The sequence below is a fragment of the Astyanax mexicanus genome, chromosome 13 (assembly GCF_023375975.1).
Source record: "Astyanax mexicanus isolate ESR-SI-001 chromosome 13, AstMex3_surface, whole genome shotgun sequence".
Classification (NCBI taxonomy): Eukaryota; Metazoa; Chordata; class Actinopteri; order Characiformes; family Acestrorhamphidae; genus Astyanax; species Astyanax mexicanus.
In genome coordinates this window covers 34,404,116-34,426,153 of record NC_064420.1, presented here as the reverse complement: position 1 = coordinate 34,426,153, position 22,038 = coordinate 34,404,116, and the positions used below count along the sequence as shown (strand labels likewise).

General features: G+C 37.3%; 2 protein-coding genes across 2 annotated transcripts in view; both read left to right on the top strand.

Annotated features, from left to right (window-relative positions):
- dnah12 (dynein, axonemal, heavy chain 12) overlaps positions 1–10,712 on the top strand; it is a 41,386-nt gene extending 30,674 nt beyond the window's left edge. Inside the window, exons 58-74 of the mRNA XM_022677399.2 lie at positions 1,268–1,460; positions 2,676–2,848; positions 2,990–3,130; positions 3,597–3,755; positions 3,980–4,124; positions 4,232–4,382; positions 4,471–4,724; positions 5,083–5,223; positions 5,313–5,450; positions 6,332–6,565; positions 6,792–6,980; positions 7,078–7,181; positions 8,275–8,479; positions 8,701–8,838; positions 10,025–10,116; positions 10,215–10,282; positions 10,375–10,712. Coding sequence (XP_022533120.2) covers positions 1,268–1,460; positions 2,676–2,848; positions 2,990–3,130; positions 3,597–3,755; positions 3,980–4,124; positions 4,232–4,382; positions 4,471–4,724; positions 5,083–5,223; positions 5,313–5,450; positions 6,332–6,565; positions 6,792–6,980; positions 7,078–7,181; positions 8,275–8,479; positions 8,701–8,838; positions 10,025–10,116; positions 10,215–10,282; positions 10,375–10,568 — 2,719 coding nt within the window. The 3' untranslated portion in view covers positions 10,569–10,712. The remainder of the gene's footprint in view (positions 1–1,267; positions 1,461–2,675; positions 2,849–2,989; positions 3,131–3,596; positions 3,756–3,979; positions 4,125–4,231; positions 4,383–4,470; positions 4,725–5,082; positions 5,224–5,312; positions 5,451–6,331; positions 6,566–6,791; positions 6,981–7,077; positions 7,182–8,274; positions 8,480–8,700; positions 8,839–10,024; positions 10,117–10,214; positions 10,283–10,374) is intronic.
- A 1,052-nt stretch (positions 10,713–11,764) lies between these two features.
- On the top strand, positions 11,765–21,073 carry asb14b (ankyrin repeat and SOCS box containing 14b). The gene is made up of 10 exons (XM_022677398.2): positions 11,765–11,812; positions 13,865–14,021; positions 14,110–14,165; positions 14,254–14,385; positions 15,935–16,093; positions 17,501–17,746; positions 18,401–18,578; positions 19,283–19,826; positions 19,947–20,100; positions 20,340–21,073. Exons 2-10 carry the CDS (start codon positions 13,906–13,908, stop codon positions 20,516–20,518), a joined length of 1,764 nt encoding a protein of 587 aa, XP_022533119.2. The 5' UTR covers positions 11,765–11,812; positions 13,865–13,905; the 3' UTR covers positions 20,519–21,073.
- Positions 21,074–22,038: the final 965 nt, after the last annotated feature.

Genomic DNA, 22,038 nt, shown 5'->3' with positions numbered 1-22,038 from the left:
AAACTTTTTTTGTTGGCGGCCAGAAGGAGAAATATATTTGAAGTTACAGGCCACAGACTCTGTAATAAAACAAATAATGAAATGTACCACTTTAAATAATACTTTTTTCCTGATTATTTCATTTACACACCATTTTACTTGACTTACTATCTTTATCTTTGACAGTGTTGTGTAAACTAAGATTTTAGTTTTTCTGCGCTAGAAATGCGCACTCTCTCCGCTTTTAGACTCTTTTGCTCCGTTTTTCTGCGCTAGAAATGCGCACCCTCTCCGCTTATAGACTCTTTTGCTCCGTTTTTCTGCGCTAGAAATGCGCACTCTCTCCTCTTTTAGACTCTTTGCCCCGTTTTTCTGCGCTAGAAATGCGCACTCTCTCCGCTTTTAGACTCTTTGGCCCGTTTCTGACACCTAGCGTTCAAACTGCGGGCCAACTTCCATTCTATTTCTAAAATACCTTGCCGCTCCAAAAAAGGAAACGGGCTGCAAATGGCCCGCGGGCCGTAGTTTAGACACCCCTGTTATAAGCCTAAAAGTTCAATAATAAGATTCCAAGCATTATTGTTCACATTTTCATTCTTCTTCTTTATATTCTTTTCCTCCGGTAAAACAAAAACGCAGACACCAAACCAAGTTATACAGACTTGGCACATTGTAAGCCTGGATGTCCCAGCCTATTACCTTTACCTGTTGCATGTTCTGACAGAAACTAGACTACTTTTCTGCTACTCACTACAGCGTATTATTGCAGTTGTATGTAGACACTTTTAAAAGTTAATTAAAACTTTTATGTATCCATATAAAGCATAGTAAATACTAAATATGGATACACTATCCCCCTGTTAAAAGCACTGTTGCCTAAACCTAGTTCTACCTCTTTGATAAGAAAATTAGTATAATAGTATAATAGTAAGTTTATTAGTATTTAAAGGTAATTCAAGATACATTTAATATGGAAATAAATGGGACCACTGCTCATTATTGTTTCTCCCAAAATCAAGGCTATAATAAGATTCATTCTGACCTCATTGGAATTGGAATAACTTTAATTATACCACAGGACTTGATTACAATGGGTGTAACTTAAAGTAGCTAAATGCATTCATTAGAATAACTCTAGTTATTTTATATAAAAATATATGTAGAAGTAGGTATTTGACATTGAAAGGCTGTTTTAAGAACCTCTAAAGAAAACCATTGTATCACCATTTTCCTCTTGCGTTCTTAAGCATCATTTGTGTGCTTAACATTTGTGTCCTGTGTTTAATAGGCCAGAGTTAGAAGAGGAGAGGAATGCCCTGATACTGCAATCTGCTGCCAATAAGAAGCAGCTGAAAGAAATTGAAGACAAAATTCTGGAGACTCTGCAATCCTCAGAGGGGAATATCCTGGAGGATGAGAGTGCTATCCAGATTCTGGACTCCGCCAAGATAATGTCTAATGAGATCTCCAAGAAACAGCAGGTCTGATGCTTGGAACAACTATTTTACAGTAAAGACAACAAGACACTGCAACAGAGTTGCACAAAGCATTACATTTTAAATGCTATAAATTGTTAATTCAGTATTCTGAACTCTGAACGTTCAGTAATTTTCAAAGTCTTTATTTAATGAGCTACAACAAAAAGAGAAAATAGGGAAATAGAATATAAGGGTACTTTTACACCTGACATTCTGGGCAACAGTCTGCACCAAGGATTATGTTTTTGTTAATTTATTGTACTTATACTTGTACATTGCTCTCTCTCTGAATCTGAGTCAGTTGGGCGAGTTTTTTTTTTAGGTATTGTGTTAAATTCTTCCTCTCTGCACAATTCAACTCCTCTTCGTGGACACAGACAGACTGTAACAGATTACCCTGAGATAATCTATAAATGTCTATAAATTAGGGTACAGTATGTACAGGAATCACCAGTGTAAGCATGTAAGCACATACACAGCAAGGGGATTCAGATTTCAGCACAGCACCTGTTCCTTTTCTTCTGTATAATTTTAATACGAATGATAGCTTGCCTTAAATTTCTGTAATTGGCCCAAACCATTGAGAAAAGTTTTTTATTTAATATATAAATTTAATAGATTTTTTGCCCATTTCCTTCCCAATTTACACGGTCAATTACCCAACCCACTCATTAGGACTCCCCCTATCACTATTGCCCCAACACCAGGAGGGTAAATATTAGCACATGCCTCCTCTGATACATGTAGAGTCAGCCACCACCTATTTTTCAACCTGCTGATGCAGCATTGCCGCGTAGCATCACAGCGCGCTCGGAGAAAAGCCCAGCGACTCAGTTCCAATACATCAGCTTACAGATGCCTTGTGCTGCGGACATCACCCTTTGGAGTGATGTGGGGAGAGAACTTCATCTACCCACCCAGAGAGAGCAAGAGGCCAATTGTGCTATCTCAGGGCTCCAGTAGCCGATGGCAAGCTACATGAACAGGATTTGAACCGAGGAAAGTGTTTTTTACATTGCTGATGAACCAGACCATGGTTCAGAAGGCCCTTTGGTCATACCAAACTGAAACTATGCCAAACAAGGTGTGAAAGCACCCTGAAACTGATGAAAGTGTGTTTTATTATTTGTCCTCTACAAAGTTTTTAGTTGAGTATTGTGATACTACACTTATCTGTATCTGTATTAAAACAAACTGTTCCTCTCTTTGAACTTTTAGATTGCAGAGAAGACTGAACTTAAGATAGCAGAATCAAGAGAAGGTTATAGACCCATCGCTAAACACTCCTCCATCTTGTTCTTCAGCATCGCAGACCTGGCCAATATTGACCCTATGTACCAGTACTCGCTCAACTGGTTTGTCAACCTGTACATCAACTCCATACAAGACAGGTAAAGATATATATGTATATATATGTGAATATATATACCCATTTATCAATGTACCTCCAGTGAATAGTCAAATGTTTTAAAAAGGAATGTTCCTTTTGTTTGCTGTGTAAGATGCTCATCACAGCATTTCATATGTTTCAGTAACAAGTCAAAGATTCTAGAGAAGAGACTGAGATATCTGATTAACCATTTTACCTACAACCTGTACTGCAATGTGTGCCGCTCTCTCTTTGAGAAGGACAAACTGCTGTTCTCCTTCCTCCTCTGCTCCAATTTACTGCTGTAAGTCTGCTCTATTTAAAACATTATGATCTGTTTTAATACACTATTCGTGTGGGATTGTTACCTCCTTTGGGAGTACTGCCATTTAATTGATTACTGATGATTGATTTCACTGAGAATTACCTGACAGTAAATTACCTTCTGTCGTGGTAGCTAGTGTGTTATATAATATAATTATTGTAATTGTTATTGTGTGTGCCACTTGATATGAACACCCAGGCTAGGACACATGCTGTCTTTCCGTGCTAATTTTGAAAAAAAAAAAAAAACTCAGATCACTTTATCTCATACCAATTAGGTACTCAAATTCCTTACAAATTACATTACAAAACCTCCCCTGATAAAACCAATCCAGAGCCAGTATGGCTTAGTTTTCACAGCATTAGGTTTCACTTCAAACTTGAATGAGACAAAAGCAGTTTCCCCACAAAACCACAATGTCTAACTGTTTCTTTTTTCCCTTTAGGGCTAAGAAAGAGATTGAGTACGCAGAGTTCATGTTCCTGCTCACAGGTGGAGTGGGTCTGCAGAATAACGTCCCCAATCCTGACCCTAACTGGCTACAAGACAAAAGCTGGGATGAGATCTGTCGAGCCAGTGACCTGCCTGGCCTACAGGGCCTCAGGTATCCTCCTTTTTGCCAGCCTGTATAAATTTAGTCACAATTGTGGCTTTCATATTTTTAATTTCATACACAAATAATAGTACAGATTCAATTCAGTACCCCTGTATGTAACAGTCTGTCCTATTTTGTCCTGTTCTCTTTTTGTAAGATGATATTAATCCTGTTGTTTTTTGTTATTCATCAGTTTTGCTATTAAATGTATTTTTTTGTTTGTCTGAGTATAGGCAAAGTTTCATCAAGAACCCTGAGAGCTTCCTGCCTATTTATGACAGTAAGGAGCCGTATAACACTCCACTCCCGAAACCCTGGTGTGACAAGCTCAGCGACTTTCAGAAAATGATCATTTACCGCTGCCTTAGGCCAGACAAAGTGAGCTGTCATTCATTTCTGCTCTTCTGCATGTCACAATGATAGTTGCTCAGATTTATTCATCTTTAAATGCACTGTTAACTTTTTTCTATTCTGTTATTTAAAAGATTGAACCAGCCATTAGTAATTACATTACTGGCAAACTGGGCAAAAAGTTTGTCGAACCACCACCGTTTGATCTGAGTAAGAGCTACAACGATTCCAACTCCACAATCCCACTAGTCTTTGTGCTCTCTCCTGGAGCAGACCCTATGGCTAGTAAGTTCTGTCCTCTATATTAAACTTCACAAATTTTTGTTTTAACTTATATCCATTTTTACACAAACCTGTTTTTTGTAAACCGCAGGTTTGCTGAAGTTTGCCAACGATAAGAACATGGGCGGTGCCAATTTCAAGTCAATCTCTCTGGGTCAGGGCCAGGGTCCTATAGCTGTGAAGATGATCCAATCAGCCATGAAAGAGGGCACCTGGGTGTGTCTGCAGAACTGCCATCTGGCCGTATCCTGGATGTCCACTTTGGAGAAGATCTGTGAGGATTTTAGCCCAGAAACCTGCCACCCAGATTTCCGTCTGTGGCTCACTAGCTACCCCTCCCCCATGGTATATATGCACAATGAAAAAAAACAAATCATATTCTAATTTAATTTACTTGATTGAAATGTGTACATGATCTATACATTTTTATATAAATGCATCACATTAACTAAATGCTGCAGAAAGCAAGTAAACAGTAGTAGGAATGTAAGAAATGTGAAAATGGTGTAAGCAAATTATCTAAATTAAGTACATTTACAGTGCTGACATTTCCTATAAATTAAATTTTAAGCTAAAAACATCTCTTTAGAACACATTTATGAAATATTTGACTAACTAGACTAACATATCTCGCTTAATAGCTGCCATTCTGTGCTCTATCAATGTGTTTACAGTTCATGATGTAATTTGTTTACAATGTCAGTTCCCAGTGACCATCCTGCAGAATGGGGTGAAGATGACGAATGAGCCGCCCACAGGCCTCAGGCTAAACCTGCTGCAGTCCTACCTCTCTGACCCTGTTTCTGATCCTCAGTTCTTCTCAGCATGCTCAAACAAAGAGCTGGTGAGTAAAAAATGCTTTTCTCTTAACTACACACCCCTTGTGTTTCAGCTTTCTGTTTCAGATGTGGTGATTTGCTGATGTCTTTATAGGTCTGGGAAAAGCTCCTGTATGGGGTTTGCTTCTTCCATGCCCTAGTCCAGGAGAGAAAGAAGTTTGGACCGCTGGGCTGGAACATTCCATATGGGTTCAATGAATCGGATTTGCGCATTAGCATCAGGCAGTTGCAGGTGAAGGTTCTGACATAATGTTTCTGTCAAAGCAAATGGCTATAGTTTAACCGTATAACTTCTACAATAAATCCATATATTGTATCTTTTTTGGAGCATTACCTTGAAACCACCAGCTAGCTGACTTTTACACAGTGTTAACATTTCGTGACACATGGACCAACAAAAGTGGTGTAATATTTCTTTCAGCTTCTATAAAGTCTCAGTTTTGGAGTTATACATAAAGAGAATAGCTGCAAAGTACAGGCCATGAAAAACATTCTTTATTGACATTTAAAAAACATTTTGGTGGGAATCTGTTTAAAAGTGGTCTGGTTAAAAGTAATGTGATGATGAATAACATCAGTATTATATATACTAGTGCACTGCCAAAACTACCAATTGGTCTTATATAATATTCTACTTTTCTGAGACACTGATTTTTGGAATTTTATAATCATCTATATATTAGTTTCACATTTTGAACTGAATTACTGAAATAAAGCAACTTTTCCATCATATTTACATTTTTTGAGATGCTATCTTTAATTCCGGTTGATATAGTCCCACTTTATATATTTTATACATACTAATGAATCTGTATTGGCAGATATAAAAAAAAAAAGATATTTGCCTACAACTCTGAAATCAGTGCATCCCTTCTAACTCTAACTCTATCACAGTCAACTCTAGTTCATTATTATATTGTTTTCTTAGAACAGTTTTGTAAAATATAATTTATACTATATAGTAATCCATTTGAAGCTATCTAAAATATTATAAACCAGTAGTTCTACATCTTGTTTCTGCTGTAAGGTAGAGTTTAACCTGCAGTGTTGTCATGTAGATGATCAAACATCCTGTTCTGACTGTTATTTATTGATATTTAATCCTGCTTGCAGCTGTTTGTGAACAGCTATGAAGAAGTCCCATTTGAGGCCATCACTTATCTGACAGGAGAGTGTAACTACGGTGGGCGAGTGACAGATGACTGGGACCGCCGTCTTCTATTGACAATCCTAGCAGACTTCTACAATAAAGACATTATAGAGAACCCTCGATACATGTTCTCTCCCAGCGGCAAATACTACTCACCTCCAAAGTCCATTTACGAAGACTATGTGGAGTTTATCAGGGTAAGACTTCATAATAATAATAGATGCTCAACAATAATACATCATACAAGTTTCAAGTTTTAGTGTTTAATTGTCTTTTGCATAACATGTCAAGACATTTGTGCATTAAAATGCTTGAGGTGAGGCTCAAGTAGGGTTACAGGGTTACACTAATATACATAACCAACTTTAAATCATCTGAGATTTAAAGTAAACTGAACATAATTTGTGTATTTATTCTATGCAGAACCTTCCTGCTACCCAACATCCAGAAGTGTTTGGTATGCACGAGAACGTGGACATCTCTAAAGACCTGCAGCAAACCAAACTTCTGTTTGATTCCCTGATTCTGACTCAGGGGGGAGGTTCAAAGGGAGGAGCTAGTTCTGGAGGAGATAGCACTCTGATGGATATTGCCAACAACATCCGTACTAAAGTAAATCCTACTATGCGTATACAGTGATTAAATGTAAATTAATCTATCTATCTATCATCTAAATTGTTTTGGTTTTAAACTCATTTCATGTGTTTAGCTTCCAGAAAACTTCAACATCGACTCTGCCCTCAACAAATTCCCAGTGCTGTATGAAGAGAGCATGAACACTGTGCTTGTGCAGGAGATGGAACGTTATAATAAGTGAGTTTAAAGATCAGATCGGGATCATATAAGAGCAAAAACATCAGATAGAGGCTTTGTATATAGATACAGTAGGTGTGCTATGCTACACAATATATTAATTCTCAATAAATGAATATAGCCACTGCCCATTTATAGGCATGTATCTGCAATTTTGTGCATTTTTAGTTTTCTCCACCATATTAACACTAGAAAGTGTAAATAATTATATATATATATAAATTATATATATTATATAAATTATATATATATATATATATAAATATACATATAAATATTACTAAAGTACTTAAAATAAACTTTAAAATAACATTCTATTTATTAAATATTTTTTTTTAGTATGGAAATCAGCTTTCATTGGACAGCGACAATATGGTGTAGCATTATTTACTATCAAAAAAACGTATATTTATGTCATAAAAAACAAAATTACTGGTAAACCAATTAAAACAAATTCAAGTGCAATAGTTCTCGTCCTGTTCTCTCTTCTGTCTTTCTGTATTTTTTCTGCACTTCTGTTTGTTGATTTACATTGCTCCTTAGCATATGGCCCTCTCTGTCTTCTCCTTGTCTCCGCCCTTGTCTTCAGTGCTCCCATCTGTGTTCATTTGTAACTCTGCCCCCTCGTTACCTGTCCCCAGGTGTTTTCTGTTTCCTGTTACTTCCGTGTATATAAATAGTCCCTTTGTTTCAGTGTCCCGTGTTGGTTTTTGTACATTTGTACGTCAGAATTTGTTGTCCTGTTATATTTTCATGTAGATGGATTTGCACTATTTGTTCTTATCCATGATCTTAGAAAACCCAATCCTTTCTTTATGTGCAATTTTCCCCTTGCAGCTAAACACCCATCTAATCAGCTACTTATTAAGCTTCTCCCAAGTTAAAGTGGGTTAAAGTTTCAGAGCTGGAAAACAGTAAACTATCCAATATATGCATTCCAATAAATATCATGCGTGTACTAGTATAAGTCTGTGTTTTTGTACAGTATTTATATATTATCTAAAGCTTATGTTTATATAGTTATAAATGTAATGTGTAATAGTGTGTATGTGTACAGTATAATGTTTATAATGTGTACATTCCTTCACTGCAGTTTGTGTAACACCATCCGAGTGAGCCTGCAGAATCTGCTGAAGGCCATTAAGGGGCTGGTGGTGATGGATGCAGAACTGGAGGCTATAGCAGGCAGTCTGCTAGTGGGGAAAGTGCCAGAGAAGTGGGCCAAGCGCTCCTACCCCAGCCTCAAGCCCCTGGGCAGCTACATCACTGACTTCCTCACCAGGCTCAAATTTCTCCAGGTTAGAGCTAAAAAAAAAAAACAACAAAAAAAAAAAAAAAACAGGATCTTTTGTTAATAATTACTGTTCAGCAATGTTTTCTGAGTTGTTTAACAATACGCTGGATTTGCACTTAATTTACTCATTATGTAAAATATGTGAGAAATGCTGCGAGGGAGCATTAGATGATATTAATGTCAGCTGCATCTGTTGTGAGGATGGTTTTTATTGCATTCTTTCAGGACTGGTATGACACCACGAAGCCCAACGTGTTCTGGCTGTCTGGCTTCTTCTTCACCCAAGCTTTCCTGACAGGAGCCATGCAGAACTATGCCAGGAAATACTCCATTCCAATTGATCTGCTCAGCTTCGACTATGAGGTATCCAGTACCGTTAGAGAAACTTATGAAAAGATCAATATGTGAAACAATACAGACAGTATCCACAGTATTCTCCAGTTTCTACATTGCTCTTCTGTTTAAGCTTGCTTGTACTTGATTTGTTGCCCTGAAATGCCATATAGTAAGTCATGGGACAGAAACAAGTAATGTGTCCCATGATAAAAACACTAAAAACACTGTGCTGACCTGCAGGATATGTGTGTGGGACCTGCTGGATTGAACATGGATGTGATTTCTGTCACTTGACTTTTTGTCAGGACAATTCTAGTAGACGTAGCTGGTTACTATCATTGCAAACCACTGTGCTGTCCACTGTGAATGGTAATGTCTTCTATAATGTATTCCTGTACACACAGTACCCACCTCACAACTTATTTTTTTATCATTTTATGTCCCATTTTTTCCTATTTTCTTCCCAATTTACACGACTAATTACCCAACCCACTCATTAGGGGTCCCCTATTACTTGTGTTGCCCAAACACCAGGAGAGTGAAAACTTACTCAAGCCTCCTCCGATACATGTGAAGTCAGCCACCGCCTCTTTTCCAACTGCTGCTGATGCAGCATTGCTGAGTAGCATCACAGCGCACTCGGAGGAAAGCACAGCGACTCTGTTCAGATACATAAGCTCACAGATGCCTCTTGCTGCAGACATCACCTTTTAGAGTGATGAGGGGAGGGAGTGCAATCTACCTACCCAGAGAGAGCAAGGGCAGTTGTGCTCCCCCAGGGCTCCAGTAGCTGATGGCAAGCAACAAAAACAGGATTCGAACCGGTGATCTCCTAATCATATTGGCAGCGCTTAGCCCGCTGGACCACTCAGAGCCACACAACACCTCACAACCTATCTTATGTGGTGAATCATTCTCATTCTCTGGCATGTGTGTTGTGCTGGTATGAGTGGATGTGACGCAGCAGTGCTGCTGGAGTTTTTAAACCCCTTATTGTCACTGCTGGACTGAGATGAGTGTTTGTCCACTCACTGGCTAACAAAGTAAGCAGAGAAACAGATGGACTATAGTCAGTAATTAAAGAACTACAACATGCTCCTAAATGCTCAGTGGAGGTAAAAAAAATTGATAAAAATGTAAATTTTTTGGCTAATCATAACATAAACAAAGTGCATCCGGTGGATCTTGATTTTGCTATGATTATATTACTTAGGTTCTGCCTTTTGACACTTCAGCCACTTCTCCTGAGGATGGAGTATACGTTCATGGCCTCTTTCTGGATGGAGCGAGATGGGATAAGAAAAGGTTTGTTCTGTGTGAAAAACAACTTGCACAGTAATGTATTCTGAAAAAATGTCTTTGTTTTTATTTTATTTAAATAAACATGACTTTTCCTAATGCAGTGGCGTCTTAGCTGAACAGCATCCCAAAGTCCTTTTCGATTCAGTCCCCATCATTTGGATAAAACCAAGTGAGTGAACATCAGAGCTTTACAGCACAGAGCATTGCTGTACATTTCTTTTACTGTCATGTGCCTCATGCTATTCTTCATTTACCTCTTAGCGGATAAACGGGCTGTGAAGGAATCCCAGAACATCTACGTGTGTCCTCTCTATAAGACCAGTGAGAGAAAAGGTACTCTGTCCACCACAGGCCACTCCACGAACTTCGTCATCTCCATTATGCTGCCCACCAGCAAGCGCCCACAACACTGGATCAAGAGAGGGGTGGCCATGCTCTGCCAGCTGGATAATTAATAACGGACTCCTTAGCAGCTTCTAAGGCTTGACATATAAATCACTATTGTTGAATCAGTTCTTTATTATATGATGATGCCCCAAATGTGAAATCTGCAGTTATTGAATGTAATTTAAAATAAATAAATATGGGCCATGCAAACAGCTCTTTTGCATTTTTTGTTGAAATGTTATGTAGGAGACCTTTTGGGTTAGTTCATCAATGTATTTTTTTGTTTTAACAAAATATACAGTGCCTATATAAAGTATTCACCCCCACCCTGAAAGTTTTTCCCTTTATAGCTTTAATAAATGCAATGATGGTTCTAAAACTGTTCAGTTAAGAAGTCTCTCCAGTTAAGGGGGAACAGGACCCCTTAATAAAAAAATAATAAAAGTAAAGCCAGTAAAACATACCACTTTGTGCATTTTATGTATTTAACCACATTATTGGTAACCACACCAGAACACCACAACAGATAATAACAAGCATGTAATGCAGAGCTCTCACAAAATTACCTGAATATTTTTATTACCAAAAACCTGTATTTATTTTTTTTTGTCCTGCACAGATTTAGCTTCTTTTATGTTTAAAAATTTATCAGCATTTTATCAGCTCAGTATGTTTAAAAAAATCAAACATCCTGATGGAACAATCAAATTAAAGTACAAATTGCAGAAACTACAGCACAAGTGAAAAGATTTCAGTGGTATTTTTTTGTAGTATTTTTACAAAATTAAACTTGCCTTTTGAGGGCAGGGGGCATGACAATTCCTGTGTATTTTACAGCTTTTCCTGCGGTTCCTGCATCCCTGCTACAGCTCTGAAAAGGCTTGCTAATGAAACTGAAAGGATTAAGTAACAAGAACCACTAAAATCAAACACAGACAGCTTTACATTCAACTGACATTGTTCTGAATTCCCCACAAATGTCCATAATCTCTCAAAGCAGTTCCTTTTGCACTAACTGAGTGTGAATCTGATCTTCAGTTCTCATTTAAAGTATGATCAGGGCTGTTATTCATTACGACTGTTTCCTGTTACCAGCTTTGACACTCTAAATCTCCAATAGTGTGTTAACTGGGTTGTTGAGTAGCAGAGTTGAGATCTGAAGAGTGATCCAGGTTGGTGGGGGGTCGACTGGGCCTGTCCCATGATTGGATATTTATATCCCTCAGGATATTAATAGCTGTGTGGCTGGTAAGAGCCTGAAACACTCTGAGGTTACAAGTGCAACCAAAACAGCAGCTCCTGTTGCCTGAAGGTAAAGGGAAGATTTGCGTATGGGTTCTGCATATTTCAAAAGATTATACTTCCTTGATGAGCTTCAGAAAACAATGGAATGCTGCATGGAATGGAGTGGTGCATGTTTACCATGAAGCCAACTTAATCCAAGGCTCTCCATGCCATCAGTGGCGGTGTTGGTAAACACAGGCTCTTATACTCTTATACTAGCCAACATGTGTTTTAACCCTTTAATGCTAGAGCTGTGAGATGTGTTTTTTTCTCCTGTAATTGGAGATATTAATACACGCAGAAAGTGTAGAAGTTATTTTTAGCATTATTATTATTAGTGTATACTAACTGCATCCCATATATAACTTCAAGGTGAATACCAGTAAGACTTGCTGCATGAGTCATAATGAGTATCAAATATATTATTACACATCATTAAACTGTTAGCTATGATCTAAACGGCCCAATTACTGCCACCAGCTGTGTGTTTAGTGTGGAGAGTTCACTGCTTAACCTCTGGTGTTCCTCACTCATATTACTTCAGAATTACTAAGTCAGTTTCTATTGTTTTTCTGTGCTAATACAACCTACTATTGGGGTATATAATATTTAATAAATTCAGCTCAATTATTTATGTAATATTATATCTGTTATAATGTTACTTCCATGATACACAGCCAATAAAGTATTAACTCTTTAAATTGTACTTTAGAACAGGATGTTTTTAATTTTAGTAATTTTAGCAAATTATTAGTATTTACACACGTGGATATGGTAATTGGAAATTGTTGTTACCCCTTGGTTAATGAAAGAAAAACCCACAATAAATCTGACAAAAATACAAATGCTATGAAAATGAACAAATGTATGAACAACATTGCTTCAACAGAATTATTTAAAAATAAAAATGAATTGTACAGGCATGGACAGAAATGTTTCAGCTCCTTCCTCAGATGCTCAGTAGGATTTAGGTCAGGGCTCATAGAAGGCCACTTCAGAGTAGTCTAATGTTTTACTCTTAGCCATTCTTTGGTGTTTTTAGCTGTATGTTTTGGGTCATTATCCTGTTGCAAGATCCATGACTTGTGTCTTAGACCAAGCTTTCTGACACAGGGCAGCACAGTTTTCTATAGAATCCCTTAATAGTCTTGAGATTTCATTGTACTCGGCACAGATTCAAGACAGTGCCAGATGTAGCAAAGCAGCCGCTTCCTCAGGTCCATATTAAGCGTGGTTAACACCATGTCACCAAACAGCACAGTGACTACCTGTAGCTCTATATATAGGCCCACTGACTGATTACAAGATTGTAGACACCTGTGATTCTAATTAGTGGACATACCTTGATTTAACATGTCGCTTTGGTCACATTATTTTCAGGGGTAACATCATTTTTGTCCAGGCCTGTTTAATGAGTTTACTTTTTAAAATAATTATGTTGAACCATTATTCAAAATCAATGTCAGATTTTTATTTATTATTAAAAGTCTTCCAATTGTATACCCAGGCTAAATAGCTACCAGATATATTGGCAATGTCAGGATATATTTTTTATTTTGATTGGATACAGAGCCCTTTGTTCTTGACACAAAATTTCTTGTGTTTCAGACACATAAATTAGTAACTAACAGATGTCTTGGATGTCTAGCATTATCCTGAATGATAGAAAAGGTTAATGAATGATAAAAAAACAGGTTAGCACATTACTATTTTGTGTACTAACCTTCCAAACCTGCACAATTAAGATAAGTGCAGTACCTTAATATATATATATATATATATATATATATATATATATGTATATATATATATATATATGTATATATATATATACATATATATATATATATATACATATATATATATATATATATATATATATATATATATATATATATATATATATATATATATTAAGGTATATATATATATCTGTCTAGAACTAGTGGCTAGTTGGTTTCTATCTTTGAATCACTTTTAGAAAATGCTTTAAACATCAAAGCACAAAACAAGTAAATTAAGAAAAAAGTGAATCTATTCTAAACAAAATCACTGGAATTCCTCTTTAAACAACATTCAGTTTTTGTGATTTACTGGATAACAAAAACAAAACTGACAACGATGGAAGAAGTGTATGACACTCTGGAGGAAGACTGGGATGATGAAGATGAGGCCACACAATACATGATTGAGCAGAGTCTACTGGAATGTGGCAAGTGCAGCAGTCAAACCCCCAGGTATGAGTCTAGAGTCTGTCTGTCTGTCTGAACAAGATTACTATTTATTCACAAGATAGATATACTCACTTGTGTTTTTTTTTCATAGTGATCCTGCACTGGAAAATATTGACCATGAGGAGATTTTTACAGCCATACAGGCGGGTAAGAGTCACTGAGTCACTGTCACTGTTCTATTAGCACAGCTCTGAATCCTGTGTGCTGATCTGCTCATCCACACGTTTGGCCACAGGAAATGAAGATGCCCTGCGGTTGCTGGTGCAGCACAGGGAAGCGATGTCCATGGCTGACAGCAGGGGCTGGATCCCACTGCACGAGGCGGCCATACAGCAGAAGAGGAGCATTCTGGAGATCACTTTCTCAGGTCTGCTTTAGTTCTAGACCTAGATTTTTTATTCTAACCCTAGTCTAGTCTTAGACTTTACTTTACTACTTGTTTCTGAAAACCCCTGATTCATACACTTTACATTGACTTTACATTGACAGAAGCCACTAGGCAGTTGCTAAATCCTGTGAATAAATATTCAAAATAGATTGATTATACACTGACATGCCAGATTATAAAACACATTAGCATGTTTAACCTTACTCTTCAATTTAGCAATTCAAGCAACTGTGAATTTTTCATTGTCTAAATGGTGGCCATGTCCCAGGCATAGCCTAAAACACTGATTCTCAACTGGTGATTAGGGACACAAAAGTGGCTGACACCTTCTGGGTGGGTCACGGACAGCTTGTAAAAAATAAATACAGCTCTGGAAAAAAAAAAGACCATTTCAAAATGTTAATTTTCTTTGATTTTACCAAATTAAAAACCTCTGGAATATAATCAAGAGGAAGATGGATTATCACAAGCCACCAAACCAAGTTGAACAGCTTGATTTTTTTTTACCAGCAGTGGCATAAATTTATCCAAAAACAGTGTGTAAGACTGGTGGAGGAGAACATGCCAAGGTGCACAAAAACTGTGATTAAAACAAGGATTATTCCACCAAATATTGATTTCTGAACTCGTAAAACTTTATGAATATGAACTTTTCTTTGCATTATTTGAGGTCTGAAAGCTCTGCATCTAATTTTTTTTAATTCAGCCATTTCTCACTGCAAATAAATGCTCTAAATGGCAATATTTTATTTGGAATTTGGGACAAATGTTGTTCGTAGTTTATAGAATAAAACAACAATGTTCATTTTACTCAAACATATATCTATAAATAATATTTTAAAAAATCTGAGAAACTTATTCAGAAACTGAAGTGGTCATTTAATTTTTTCCAGAGCTGTACATTTGGAAAAAAAAAGAAAATAAATAATGCTCATCTGAGTGTATGCTCAACTTTTATATTGGAAAAAAGACAGGGTTTGTTACTAATGTATTCTGAATGCAAAGATATGCAGAGAGGTTTTGTGGACTTATATATTTTGTACATTTTTTAAATTAAATTTTATTGTAGTAACTTTTATACATGCAGTTGTTTTTTTCCTCCTGAGTTTCTTAAAATAATTGCTCTTAAATTCACTTTGCATGCATGTGTGTTTTAACTGGGTTTTTAAAGGCTTTTTCTTTTCAAAAATACATTTGTTTGAATTGTATTCTATAAAAGTGGGTCGTGACTTAATGAACATAAGAAACCTGTTGTCCCCGGTCCGAGACCAGTTGAGAACCCCTGGCCTAAAAGAGAGGACTTACTCCCATTACTTACTGTGGGTTCAGATTCAGTCATTTTCCCTTCTGTTTTGTTTCTTGCTTTTGTTTCTGAAATAAAAGGGTGTTCTGCGACTTTTGACTGGATTATAATGTATACATTTTATATTTCTAAGATTGGGGAACTTCTAGAGCCTTAATACTTGTGAATTAAAAACAGAACAGAGTTTTCAGAGTGTCAGAGCTTGAACATGTGTTGGATGTTCAGCATCTCCTCAGGGCTCGGGTCAGTGCCGCACTCTGAAAGGGGAGACTCCTCTCTTTCTTGCTGTTGTGAATGGTCTCAGGGAAAACGCTACATTCCTGCTCCAGAACGGCTGCAGCCCCGACTGTACAAACGAGGACGAGGACTCTCCATTACTTGCAGGTGTGTAATAACACAGTGGATGATATGGTTGGATTGAAGTTAATTAAAACTGTTTGGAGAGAGAAAACATTTTGTTTTAAGAATGGTAGTTAAAGACTGCAAGTGCATTTATACTGTAAAATTATATATACAGCTCTGGAAAAAATTAAGAGACCACTTCAGTTTCTGAATCAGTTTATCTGATTTTGCTATTTATAGGTTTATGTTTGAGTAAAATGAACATTGTTATTTTATTCTATAAACTACGGACAACATTCCTCCCAAATTCCAAATAAAAATATTGTCATTTAGAGCATTTATTTGCAGAAAATGAGAAATGGCTGGTTGAAATTGAGTTTTCAGACCTCAAATAATGCAAAGAAAACAAGTTTATATTCATAGGATTTAGGAGTTCAAAAATCAATATTTGGTGGAATAACCATGTTTTTTATCACAGTTTTGGCATGTTCCCCTCCACCAGTCTTATACACTGCTTTTGGATAACTTTATGCCACTCCTGGTGCAAAAATTCAAGCAGTTCAGCTTGAATTGATGGCTTGTGATCATTCATCTTTTTCTTCTTTATATTCCAGAGGTTTTTTTAATCTGGCAAAATCAAATAAATGTTTTAGGGGTCTCTTGTTTTTTTCAGAGCTGTACACTACCTGCACTGTAAACCCAGAAGTTGTTTGAACTCAAATAAATTAAGTCTGTTTTACATAAAATTGGAGATTTCTAAACATTCGTGGGCACATATACACTTAAACTGAGATATTTGAGTTGAATCAACTTATAATAACTGAGTTTAGTCTGTTGCCATTAACAGCTTATTTTCCATTGGCTTCTGTCACAATCTATTTGCATACTGGGTGTGTCCAACAGTTTCTGACTAACACTCACCATCAGTGTGTAGTGATTCACCCGGGGCTACCTTAGGTAAACTTGTAGATCACATATTATGATTAAATACTTGGCCTCCGTGATGTAGGCTGTAGAACAAGCATCAATTACTGAGCTGCAGTAACTCTGTGTTCTCGCTGTGCTCTCAGTACTTTTAATTCTTTACTGTTTTTTACTGTTTCTTTTTCATCTACTTTTCTATGAGTATTTAAAAAAATAGTTGAATGAAACCAGAAAGAAGACTAAATACAAGTTCAGGAAAATATTAATTTTAAATATATGTATATGTATATGTTAAGTTCACTGTACTTAAAAATTATATTACATGAACTTAAAATTTATTAGGTAATCGGTTACAACAAAAGTTTTGAGTTTAGTCAACTTATTGGGTTTTACAGTGTGTAACTTTGTAATTACGAGAATTTACAGTATTCATCCTTATGATATACCTTCTTTTGGACTGGTGTCCATGCATGATTCATCTAACACAGTAAATGGATCTTCTGTGTTTCTTTTCTTTCCAAACAGCCATAAAGAATGACCAGTATGACCTGGCTTCTCTCCTGCTGCGCTTTAATGCTACTGTGGACCAAACAGGCAGTCTTCAGAGAACTGCTCTGCATGAAGCTTCTCTGCTTGGTTTGGAAGACTATGTGTACCTGCTCCTTCAGTCTGGTGCCAACCCAAACGCCTGTGATGCTAGTCACCATACTCCTTTGGGATTGGCAGCCCAAGCTGGGCATTTGAATGTTGTGGAAGTTCTACTACAGAAAGGTGATTTTAACTGTTATTCGCTTGGGATTTCTTTGCATTGAATCTGACTTAATATTGTGCCCTGTTAGTAATCTCAATTTGATTATAGTTGGAAAGAAAGCTCTAGCAACTTATGGTAACCATAATTCTCTCCTGGGCTTTTCTAGGAGCCCACCCACACACACAAAAATATGCCTTCTGAAGGTCTTTAGGAACACAAGTGACCCTTGAAGCATGGCTCTTAGGCATCTCAAGGCAGTCGACACTTGAGCTGTGTAGCTGGAAGTTTGAAAAGATTCCAAGCTTGGTGGAAGTCTTTCCTCACTCATGCTGAAGGATGGAAAGTGCTTGATTAATTGCCTCCCATTTCTGTGTTTAAAAAATATTGTGTACTTTACTTTTGCAATGTATTTATTAGATTAAATCACTGCATTAGTAATTAGTACCGTATACTAGTCATCTAACATTGTGGGACTCAAGGGTTAATTTCCCAAACAGCCTAGTTGTTGACAATATTCTTCTTTCAATGGACAATCTCCATTCAAAACTAGGCATAGTTCCTGTCTGGAAAACTGCCCCATAGAGTTGTAACAGCTTAACTAAACTGGCATATAATTTGTTAGACTTGCATTAATGTTCAAGCTTTATGCATAATCACATCCTCCTCACTCTTAGGTGCCAGGATATGGTCAAACCCTCAAAGTCCAGAAGCTCCATCAGTGTTATTCGAGGCAGCAGCGTCTGGAAACCCTGACATCATCTCTGTGCTGTTAGAATATGGAGCTGACCCCAACGCGCCAACACATACAGGCCATCTACCCATCCACCGTGCAGCTTACCGTGGACATCTTCTGTGAGTAATGGACAGTCAAATCTATAGCATAGATAATGCTATAGTCTGAATATTGTGGACAGCCTACACAGAGTCAACCGCTCAGATCAAAATGATAACTTGATTATTTTACAGCTATGATATCAAGGCCAGGTAGCTAATCATAATATATATATATATATGGTCTACAAGTTTACCTAGGATAGCCTGTGGGGAATGACTACACACTGATGGTAAGTGTCAGAAACTGGTGCTAGTAGTCAAACGAAAGAAAATGGTTCCCATTTGAATGTATATGTGGCCACAAATGTTCAGACGTGTTTTACAAACCAGATTTAATTTAGTTCAAAAACTAATTGTAGGTTTACAGTATAGGGTTACCACCATGACAGTGGACTGGAGAAAAGACAACCTGGCTTTTGCTGTAGCTCCCCTTGCGGCAGTGCTTATACTGCAGCTTATACTTCTGTTGTGTATGAAATGTGTTGTGACACATTTCTGAACACAACTATGCACAAAGCCCAGTCTGCGTAGCTCACAGCGTCTGCATTCCCATCCATGCATGAAATGTGTTTCTGGTCTAATTTGTCTCATTTGTTCATAGCTAGCTAAAGTTTACTTCACCTTGAGTTCATTTCCTTCACTCACTCTCTCTCTCTCTCTCTCTCTCTGTCTCTCATGCACTATTCTCCATTCTGTGCTTGCTCTTGATCTTTTCTTTGTAGAGCACTAGAGAATCTGATTCCAGTAACCAAAAAAGAGGCAATAAAAGAGAGTGGGATGAGCCCTCTGCATTCTGCGGCTGCAGGCGGTCACTTCCAGTGCTTGGAGCTGCTCCTGGATGCCGGTTTTGACCCCAATTTCATGCTGCACCCGCGCGTCCGCCGCAACTACGATGATGAACGCAGGTCAGCTCTCTACTTTGCGGTGTCCAACAACGACGTGCAGTCTGCACGCATGCTGCTGGAGGCCGGAGCCATGGCCAACCAGGACCCGGTCAGCTGCCTGCAGGTTGCTGTTCGCTTGGGCAACTATGAGCTCATCCACACACTGCTGCGTTATGGCGCCAATGTCAACTACTACTCCCGCGTAAACACCACACACTTCCCATCGGCCCTGCAGTACGCGCTTAAAGATGAAGTAATGCTGCGCATGCTCCTCAACCATGGCTACGATGTGCAGCGCTGCTTCGAGTGCCCTTACGGTCAGGGCTTGCACTTGCCAGCAGGCTACGAGGGCTGGAGCCCCTCAGTCATTAAGGATGTGGTGGTAAGTATGAAGGCCCAGTAATTACCAAGGGGTCTGTTTTATAGTCTTATAAGTTTTTATTCATATGATCTATTGTCCCTGAAACACATCTTTAAACAGTTTATACATTTCTGCCTGCAGTTCTGTGAAGTGATCACAGTGTCTTGGCTCCAGCACATCGCAGGCCATGTGGTGAGAATCATGCTGGATTATGTTGACCATGTCACCTTCTGCTCCAAACTGAAGAGCATCCTGGTACAACAGAAACAATGGCCAGATATCTGCAGTATTCAAGGTGAGGAAACAGTATTAACAAATAGCGGATGGATGCTGTGATCTTTAATATAGTATGTTGTACTGTTGCTGTATTTGATTGTTTTATTATCAGCAGTATGGATAGTTACATAAATGCAGGTTTGCGTAGCTAAAAAAGTTTTGACATATTCATCAGAAAACATTGTTGAAGAGCAAATATTAAACAAGTTTTATGTTAACTGATATATAATTATAATTTTGCAATTCCTGTCTCTGCAGAAAACACTCGGAGCCTGAAGCATTTGTGTCGACTTAAGATCCGGGAGAGCCTCGGTCGCTTGCGTCTGAGGGCTCCAGTTTTTATCAGTTTCTTGCCACTACCAAACAGCCTGAAGGACTATATCCGCTTCAAAGAGTACGACATTTACAGCCGAGGAAGTGGTGGAGAGTTTGAGTAAAATTAGATGTATTTTTTGTATTAAATTGATTGTACTTTTGTATTCTTTTTTTATTTTTTTAATTGACAGGATTACAGTTTCCAAATGAGCTGTCTTTAGTTACTCTGGCTTTGTTTACACCTGGTCATTTCATTCGTTAAAAACAAGCCACATAAAACAAATGTGAATGCATCCAAGCCACATAGCTCAGGAGGTTTAAAAGCATTTGAGCCACATTATAGCAGTGTAAATGCATCCACTTCTCTAGATGCATTCCACAACTAAAACTCCTTTCAATACCACATATGTTATGCTGCAAAAAAGCTTCTAATTTTTTTTTATCCTGATGGCAAAAGTAAGGAAATGATTGACACACTAACAACAAAGATGATAAAGTACTTTTTTTTGTGGCTTGTGTGGCTCTTTGTTTTTGGTGTGTGAGTCATTTGCTTTTTGACAAACTATTTGATATAGTTTTTTTGACCTAAGCCCACAAAAAGACTTTTTGCATTTAAGGTTATGTAATGTTCATTTTTATACAATATAATATTAAATGTATTAATTATGTTCATTTCACTTTGTAGTGTGTGATTTTATTTGTGTGTTTAATCATGGTTTTCATAACTTTTGATATATCTAACCCTGTTGTCGTAAAGTTTAGAAAGTTAAATAGAATTTGATCGTATAACACTGTGCTTTATTAAAAGAGAACTTGACTAATGTGGATTTAACCTGAGAGATTAACCTGAGGCAAACTGTAAATGTAGCAAATATTGAGACCTTAAACCAATGCTATTCAAGGCTGTTGAATCTCCACAGTCATGCTCTAGTGTTTTATTAACACTTATTTACAGTCTGATATTCCCCTCCACAACAATCTGCATATATGTACTTGACTACTGATGAAGCTTTCTAAAGCTGCTGTTTCTGGGTTTTATAGATTAAAATTGTGTTTAAAACTGCGGATTAATAAAATACTAGATATAATACACATTCCTTACAGTATTAAAATATCGCAAAGGGGTAGTTTGGGAGGGGCACTGGGTGATGTATGGGTTTAGAGAGGCAGGGCAGGAGGGAGAGCTGATTGGCTGTGTGCCTCTGACAGCTGTGAGGCACAGATGGTTGGACGTCAGCAGGGAGGCGCTGCAGAGGCGGACATTACCACAATAAAAAGTTTTTTTAAAGGTTAGGAAATTTTTATTAAAAAACATTAAGTAAGACTGGTATGTTTCATCATACTTCAAATGAATACATTTCAGATATTAATGAACAAAATATGGTTTAGGCCTTAGTGGTTCTTTAAACCATTGCTCTTTCATTTTTATGTTTTTTTTTCATATGTTTCCTAAAAAATTATATTTTTATGTTTTGTATTTTAGAACGGTGTTGAAAATCCTAAATGAAAAAAATAATTAGAATGAAGGTTTACACTCAATTTGTTTTTGTTGTTTTGTTTCGGATTTAATGTTAAATTATAATATAATGATAAGCCTCTGAACCCTGAATTGAACGGATTACAGTGAAAAGTAGCGGGAGCT

Bases quoted from the DNA above. Each gene is read 5' to 3' on its own strand.
- asb14b (XM_022677398.2), top strand. From the start codon at position 13,906: ATGGAAGAAGTGTATGACACTCTGGAGGAAGACTGGGATGATGAAGAT. The intron at 14,022-14,109 runs GTATGAGTCTAG...TTTTTTTCATAG, and splicing joins TGCAGCAGTCAAACCCCCAG to TGATCCTGCACTGGAAAATA. The intron at 19,827-19,946 runs GTAAGTATGAAG...TTCTGCCTGCAG, and splicing joins CAGTCATTAAGGATGTGGTG to TTCTGTGAAGTGATCACAGT.